Consider the following 9173-nt stretch of genomic DNA (forward strand, 5'->3'; position numbering starts at 1 on the left):
AAAAAAATTTAACTGGATAAATTTCACTAAATAAACCAAAAATAAATCATATCTTTTTCGACTTCGAGGATACAGCCATTGATGTCCATGAAACGAACTGAAATAAGACAGTCTAACCTATGGTGGATCTATATATTTGATCCATATATTTAAAGAAGCTTTCAAATTGAGACGGTCTTACTAGCCTTCATTTGCGCCGCTGTAACACAATCCTGGGATGCAGCCTTCGGAGAATGCACCCTTCGAATTGGGACACATCTACTATTAAGCTGTCAGCATTGCTGCCTGTAGCTAACTAGTTAACTCAACATTGATTATGTTTCTGTTGCATGAATGCTGCCATTTGTCTGTAAATATCATAAAAAATATATTTGTCATATATCTAATAAAACACAAGCCACTGTAAACTGAGCTCCACACTCAGTAAACCTACAACAAAGCAATAAAACTACCAGGCAGAACAGCGCCTATCTGTTGCCTGGAGACAGGAAAACAAAGCTGTCCTCATCTGTTAAAATAATCCCATATGAGCAGCAACAAGCAGTGCTTTCTACTCAGAGGAAATGAAGTAAGTCTGCTGGTTTTTATTTACAGGGTTTCAGAGAGAAGCTTGTACATTATTTACATGGAAGGATCATTAACAGAAGACGGCCTGTAATGATGAGTACACAGTAGTCTCAAGAGACGTTTAGACGTTACTGGCTTTGGCTCTAAGCTGCTTTGAGAGACAGAGATCCAATCACAGCAGGTAAGAAAACCAATTTACTATTAAAATTATTTGGGGAAAAAGCAAACATTGCTGAATTAATGTCGCTTTACCCTACTGGAAAATCCAGCTTTATACCACGGGTCTGTTGAATGCTTGATTCTGATTGGCTGAGAAATGTTCCATTAGTGTTGATTATTTTTCTGTAAACCGCACACCTAATTTGTAAAATAAAAGTAGGCACCAGAGCAATGTTTGTGGTAACTGTGGTATAAGAGGAATAATTGCCTCCGGTCCTTTGAATAATTCGAAAATAATGCACACCCGCTGTATAACAGCACTCCGCTTCGGGTCGTGCCACATTACCGCCTTGGGTGTGCATTATTTTCTTATAATTTACCTGCAGTAAAACAGCAGGTAAAGCTGGGTTTTAAAACATTGCTAGTCTTACCAGCCAAAAACCATCTTAAGCCCTTTCACACGCATATTACAGAAAATACACTGAAAATTTTGTCCGGGCATTGATAGATTATTTTCTGAAATCTGTGTGTGCGTTCACACACATCCTGTGAAGTCATGTATTGTTATTGTAATCATGCACGCAATGGATTTTTTACCCAGTGTCTTATCCACATTTTCGCTCTCAAAAACCACACGTTTGCATTTCTTTCAGATTCGTTTATAAAGCGCATGGTGTGCTGTCTTATTATGCTGGCCAGTGATCCTTCAGTTCAGATTCAGCGCAGATAGTGACTCCCGTGTCAAATGACACGTCCTGTTTCTTATCACATACACAGCACACCTGAAGTAAATGTCCAGTTCTCTTCATCAAAGTTGTTTAAAACAGCTTACATCTATTTGCCAAATTGCCCACGTCCTTTGCACTTGTCAAAGCTTGTCTTTTGATGGTGTGCTATATGTCCTATAACACAATAACACTGAAGCGTGACAGTCCCTGTCACATTCACTTCCTTCAATTAATGGTTTATTGCCTCAGAATTTGTCCAATTAAAACTAAAAAACCTATATAATGCATCTAATTAGGTTTGGTCAACAAATCCAAAAACATTGTGTACAATGCTTAAAGGGCACATATAATGCCATATCATAAATGTTTTTTGGCAGTGTGTGAACACAACAACTCTACAGTAAAACAATCCACACTGTCCTTCTTTTTTAATCCCAATTAAACCAAAGCAGTCTCATTGGACATGCTGTTTTGATTCTCTTGTTAATGTGATGTCACACAAACAAAGCCCCTCCCACGGCCACTCACTTACTGGTAAATTTTACTCAAAAGCTTTTCTAAATTAGTTTTTAGCACGTTGTAGTGTTAAAAATTATTTTCTCAAACTGTATTCACATAAATCAGAACTATCTGAACTAAAAGAACTCACTGTCTGCTGGTAAGGGAGTGAGGAGCAGAAACTCATTTGCATTTATATTACACATAGAAAAGCTCAGAGTTTTTGCTCCAACCCAAATAGTGGCATTTTTGACATGCTTTTATAAATTATCTATGAGGTATTTTGAGCTGAAACTTCACTCTGAACACATCTAAAACTTATATTACATCTTCTGAAAATGGGCATAATAGGTTCCATTTAAAGGCAAGCATATGTCCTTATTTTCAAAAAGTCTTTAATAGAAAAGCTATTTGAGAATAGTTTATGCACTGTATGCCTACTTTCTTATACACACTGTGTTGATTTTGTCAATAGACGCTATGGTGAAGAGTAAGAAGAAATCTGGTAATGTACCATCCGGTAGAAAAATAACACTCAAGATGGCCAGAAATGCTCTGAAGGTAACTGTGGATGGGAAACGTCGTCTAGACCTCAGCAACATGGAGATAGCCACCTTCCCCAAGTGCATCCTGAAGCTGTGTGACGTAGATGAGCTAGATCTCAGTCGCAACCTGCTCAAGAAGATCCCAGACACCATTGACAAGTTTGTGAACCTTCGTTGGCTGGACCTGCACAGCAACCACCTAGAGCAGATCCCTGCGGCTATCGGCCGTCTGCATAATCTCTACAACCTCAACTTGTGCAACAACCACCTGACCACCCCTGGCATACCACACGAGTTAGGGAACCTAAAGAACCTACGCATCCTTAACCTTGGAATGAACCGGATAGATACCCTCCCTCTTTCTATGGTTGCTCTCAAAGAACTTCGAGAGCTGGGGCTCTTCAACAATCTCCTGACACAGTGTCCCAAGTTTCTCCAGAACCTCCCAAAACTGCAAAAGGTGAACATTAAATCCAACCCCATTCCTACTGAAGACCATGTGGAAGTGGACCGCATCCAGAGAGTTGAGTGTCTGTACCTGGTGCGAGAGGAGTGTCTGTGTCCTGGCTGCTTGAAAGCGTGCAAGGAGACACAGGAGAGGCTAGAGAGTCGAATAAGCACAGCTTCAACGCAAAAGAGATCCATCTTCGCAGGGCTCCTTACACCCAACTCTGTAGCACAAGAGAATGAGGCTGTGTGGAGGTGAAAACAGTGCTTTTGAATGTAACACGATGTATTAATATTGGCACTAGAATTGATGATTGTTATTTCATGAAATCATAATAAACATGTGGGCATTTACTGTACTATGCGCTTTTAAGTGACTTGCAAATGTGAGGAAAACAATAAAGTGATTCATGCTAGGATGCAATAAGTGCTATGATATCATGTTTCAACAATTGTTATAGACATACACAACACAAACGCAAGGCAATACTTAACTCTTTCATAAGGTAGCTATTTCAAATGGATTTGTACAAGCTGATTCTGTAAATACTGTACAATTTAATATGATCTGTTTTCGACCCGTCATGTTGTTTGATCCCACAAAAATGTCTTTCTTTTGTACGTCAGAACCCATTTTTCATTCAGAGCACAGATTGTTTTTTAAATCTTGTTTTCTGGTTATGTGAGTAGATGGTGATCCTCTTTTCAATCTTCAAAAGTGTTAAAGAAATAACTTCACTTGATTCCTGCTGTATATTTAAGGTGTTCTGAAGGCATAGAAAATGGTTTGGTGAAAATCAAGCTAAAATAAAATCCATCATATGATAAAAATCTGGACCTGTGCCTCTCTTTCAATGCACATTCTCTGTCTCTTTGTTGTTTTGGCAGTTTTAGGATGTTTACATGAAATAATGTGTAACAACTGGAATAACAATCATATCCACAACAAGAAAGTAGAGGAGTAAATGACTTAAAACATATGACGCACGTCATTTATTCAACCCTTCTGGGTCCATCTGAAGCCTTAAGAGGCGCTCACCATCCACTTTCATAGTAACCAGAAAACCTTAAACAACACTTTACTGTATGAAAATCTGACTCAGTCGAGGTATCTACAATGTAAAAAATTTATTCAACTTTTATTTTCGTAATTTATAGCAACTCCTCACTCGTCAAATTGATTGAACTTAAACATTGAAGTGCAACAAGGAATTTTTACAGTTTTGGGTCACTTGCTCACTTTTTGCATAAGAATATTTTCATAATTTTACTCAAGTGATCCTACAAATCTAAAGAGTAATGTAAAAGAGAAAAAAGGGGGGGAGAGAGATAGAGCAGATGAATTCAGTCCTTAATGCAGTATATCTTAACCATTACTGTCTCGCAGACTCCTGCAGCAAAAATGAGAAATGTACACTCTGTGGAGACTGAGACAATAAACAACAGATGAGATGCTAATGTTCTGTAAGACAAATGGCTCTCCGCTGACAGAATGCCAGCCAAAAACACTCAGCAAACACAGGCCAAGTGCCAAAGGCATCGGCTTACATAAAACACAATTACAATGCTTCGTGGTCCTTCTGCAATATTTCTGCTGCACTGTTGCATGATTAATAGCACATTTAAAAACCAAACCACCACAAACTACCAAGTAGACAGAATTTACTGACAAACTAAAGTTGTTTAAAAGTTGACCTCTGTTTAAAGGTTACCTTTATAAGTAGTGAACATAGTTAATGGATACTAACTATGGTTACTAACTATAACTTGGTCTGATGGTTGCTCAAGGATTCTCAGTCTGTTTCTTCTACACTCAGTACACTGACTGACGCAGACAAGAAAAGAGACTTGACTCAAAGGAAAATGTGAGATTATGGTATGTTTATCCATTCAATAGCATCTATGTTTCACTAGGGGGAAGCAATGTTTAAAATGACTCAGCTCTTCGTGCTGCCATCTATGAGAGATCCAATAAAATTTAATTCTCATTTGTTTGCCAGTGTTTGCCAATACTGTTGGTTTCTGCAGAATACATTGATTTCAAAAGGGGTTTACTTCTACAATTTCTTTATTTTTTTAACGTATACGAATCATCTGCACAATATAATAAAGTAAGGAAAGTAATTCACATATTAGCGTGGTGACCATTAAAATGGTAAATGGAGAAGAGATGTGGACATAATGAAATGATGTCCTTGCCTTATACAGTATGATGCCTTATATGACATAGTACATTACCAAATAGTAATGACTGTCCAAAAACAAATATTGACTTTCATCTTAAGGTCTTTTTTAGAGGAGCAGGTGCTGGCGAATATAATTTTGTCCTTATTGATTTTTACTCGTTTCATTTCTTTTCAAGAACAGTATCTCAATTAACACTTGACGCGGTTTTATTGATTCCCCTTTATTCGCTCAATTTTGAAGATCTAATTTCAGTTCAGTGACATCACGGTTAGTCTAGTGACATCACAAACCATGGTTTGTTTATAAAGCTGAAGACATAATTATTTGTGTTATACATTACCTATGTTATATACAAATAACAACCAAAATACAGTGGATATAAAAAGTCTACACACCCCTGTTAAAATTGCAGGTTTTTGTGATTTAAAAAATGAAAACAAGATGAATCATTTTGAAACCGGTTCCAACTTAATTCCGTACTTCCAACCTATGTATTAAAGTAAATAAAAATAAGAATAATTTAGTGGTGAAAAAATGGCAAGTTAAGTTGTACAATAACCAGGTTGCATAAGTGTGCACACCCTTCAACTAAAACCTAGTTTAAGCAACTTTAGAATTTATCACAGCATTCAATCTTAATGGGTATGTGTCAATCAATTTCAAACATCTTGAATTTGCAATATTTTGCCATTTATACTTGCAAAAGCATTCTAACTCTGTCAAATTGGTTGGGTGTCTCCTGTGCACAGCCCTCTTCAGATTACCCTATAGATTTTAAATGGGATTTAGAACCGGACTCTGGCTGGGCCATTCCAAAACCTTGATCTTGTTTTGGTGAAGTAATTCCTTTGTTGATTAGATGTGTGCTTTGTGTCATTGTCATGCTGTAAGGTGAAATTTCTCTTCATCTTAAGTGTTTTGGCAGAAGCCTTAAGGTTTTGGGCCAAAATTGATGGGTATTTGGAGCTACTCATTATTCTATCCACCCTGATTAAAAACCCCAGTTCCAGCTAAAGAAAAGCAGCCACAAAGTATGATGCTGTCACCTTCATGCCTTACAGTGGGTATGGTGTTCATTTGGTGATGTGCTGTGGGTTTTATTGCACCAAATATATATTTTGGTATAACGGCCCAAGTTCAACTTTGTTCTCAATGGACTATAATACATTATTCCACATGGATTTGGGATATACAAATATTTGTTTTTACAAACTTTAGATGGACTTGATGATATTTTTGGTAAAAAAAATGCTAATAGCCCAAACATGAAGAATTCAGGAGATTTTTGTCCCATGTAAGGAGCAACCAGTACTTGTCAGATATTGTTACAATTCTTTAAATGTTGCTGTAGGCCTCTTGGCAGCCTCCCTTACCATTTTTTATCTGGTTGTCTCATCAATTTTAGGTGGATGCCCTGGTCTTAGTAATGCCAATGTTGTGCCATATTTTCTCCACTTGTTGATTATTGTTTTTACAGTACTCCATGGTATATTCAGTGTCTTGGAAATGTTTTTAACCCTCTGTTGATTGATATTTTTCAAAAATGGGATCATGTACCTGCTGAGTAAGCTCAATACAGCCAATGGCTTTTTCAGTTGGATGATACTCAGAAAAAATCCTTTAGGACCAGGCACACTTCATTAATAGTTAAAAAGTCATTTTAATTGATAAGAGGTATGTACTTCTTCATATTTAACTTAAGTCTAAATGTGATTGGTTGCTTCTGAACACTGCCACAATCACTACTGTAAAAGGGTGTGCACACTTATGCAACCTGGTTATTGTACAACTTTACTTGCCATTTTTTCACCACAAAATTATTCTTATTGTTATTCACTTGAATATATAGGTTGGAAGTACGGAATTAAGTTGGAACAAGTTCCAAAATGATTCATCTTGGTTTCATTTTATAATTCACAAAAACCTACAATTTAAACAGGGGTGTGTAGACTTTTTATATCCACTGTATAAACAAAAAGTTTCCAAAATCCAAATTGAATACAGTAGATCAGTGGCATTGTTTACTGTAATAAACACATATTGTAATCTGAACATTTGCTATTGTTACAGTTTTTCTGAATTGGTGAAACACTAAACAGTGGCTTAGTGGTTCATTTATGTTGTCTACAAACTGGATGGTTGATGGTTCCATCCTGGGTTCCACCTGACCAATGCTGCGTCCGAAACCCCCTACTTCATACTAACGGAAGTAAGTAGGTACTTCACCTTATTCAGTACCTACTACAGTATGCGGTTTTGGACGCAGCCCAAGTGTAGAGGTCTCCTTGAGCAAGACACTACCCCACCTGCTCCCAACGAGCTGGATGGTGCCTTGTATGGCTGACACCGCCGTCTGAATAAGTGAATGAGTGAATGAATGGGTGAATGTGAGGCAACATGTAAAGCGCTTTGGATGGCCATGGTCTGTGAAAGCGCTACAGTATATAAATGCAGTCCATTTATCATAAAACCATGTTCTCTGAACCAAATTCCCAGTGGCCTAAACGAAGTAGTCAAATCATTCACCCTTTTGGAAAAAACCTTAAACAAGTTTTGACAGTGTTTTCTAAAGTTATACACGTTTTTTCCCAAAACTCTAAACACAAACTTCTCACTTAAACACACTGCAATGCATTTGTTTTGCAAAATGTTAAACACAGGCAGGCAAAAGTTGATCACAACTACAACACAGTTATCATTGAGTAAACACAACAACTCAAAATTGTACACACTTTTTTCTAATGGTATTTTTACCAATTTTATGGGTTGGAAACAGTCTGAGAGGCAGATGAAGGGTACGAGAAAAAGCAGGACACCAGAGACGATGCAATTTGCCAAATTTTGCCTTTGCACTGCTCAATTTTTACAAAATACAAGTGCTGCATATTGAAGGTTAATATTACTTGCAGTACCTACAGTATAATGTATTCACTATATTCACTGAACTTGTGATTATAGTTATAGAAATGTATAACAGTATTTGTTAAGTGTGTTGTTTTATACATTAAATATGTATTTTTCAGTAACAAGATGCCCTGGGTTATGTGTTTTCATTTTTTTTATGTAGTGTCTAATGGGTCCTCTGTAGTGTTTTATATTTTAATAACTCATGTGTTTTGAAGGTATTGTTGGATGTTGCTAGAACAGACAGGGGTTCTGTATATTTAGAAAAACTGTAAGCCAGCTACACATGCACAACAAACCGAGCAGCATTTTGATTTTCTGATACACATCTTAATATGACTCATTATAAATAAGAATAGATGTCTGTAATCCGATTATTCCCCAAAGAAGACAAAGTAAACAAAACCTATCATGGTTATAGTCAGGGCTAAAGTGGATCAAAGGGAGCACTGGAATAGATATGGACAAACAGAAACTGTTCCTGGACTTTGGTGGTCTAAACAAGAGGTCTGCATTATCATTGTTATCCTTTAGTAAATGAAAAATCTCCTGTTGCTCCATCCCTGCATGTTTCTGTCTCTGGAGGTATCCCCTGAATTATTGATAGATTGCGAAATCAATAAGTCATCCGACGCTGCATCTCAGTGAGTTATGCTGGTCAACAGAACAACAGCAGCCCAAATCAGTATTCGTCTTAACTATCGAATCTTTATTAAACACTGGAGCCAAATTATCATAACAGAGAGAGAGAGAGAGCGAGAGAGAGAGACCGACCAAAGTCATACATCACCCAACCATTTCTATTTTTCAAGCAATGTATTATTAAGGCATGGACAAAACAGCTTGTTTAACAAAAAGGTCTATTATTTGAAAGGTATGATGTACAACAGAAACTGTCCATTTCAAGATCACATCACAAGATCAAAGAATCCAGCAGCAGAGGAAAGCTAAATAGATCCTTTGGAGACTAAACATTCTGACCGCTTGCAATGCACTTTCAAACTGACAAAGGGCATTTTGAACAAACAGCTAAATCATCAACAAAATTGCTTGTCTGGGTATAAAATGACAAGAAAATCAAAAGCTTCCCATCGCAGCAGTCTCGGACATGTACATTTCCAAAATGCATAAAATCATT

The 9173-nt window shown here is 37.1% G+C and overlaps 1 protein-coding gene across 1 annotated transcript; it reads left to right on the plus strand.

Annotated features, from left to right (window-relative positions):
* The first annotated feature begins 494 nt into the window (after positions 1–494).
* On the plus strand, positions 495–3780 carry lrrc18b (leucine rich repeat containing 18b). Its single transcript, XM_065257453.2, has 2 exons — positions 495–748; positions 2428–3780. Exon 2 carries the CDS (start codon positions 2433–2435, stop codon positions 3201–3203), a length of 771 nt encoding a protein of 256 aa, XP_065113525.1. The 5' UTR covers positions 495–748; positions 2428–2432; the 3' UTR covers positions 3204–3780.
* The last annotated feature ends 5393 nt before the right edge of the window (positions 3781–9173 follow it).

Source organism: Paramisgurnus dabryanus, chromosome 1 (assembly GCF_030506205.2).
Source record: "Paramisgurnus dabryanus chromosome 1, PD_genome_1.1, whole genome shotgun sequence".
In the NCBI taxonomy this organism is placed as follows: domain Eukaryota; kingdom Metazoa; phylum Chordata; class Actinopteri; order Cypriniformes; family Cobitidae; genus Paramisgurnus; species Paramisgurnus dabryanus.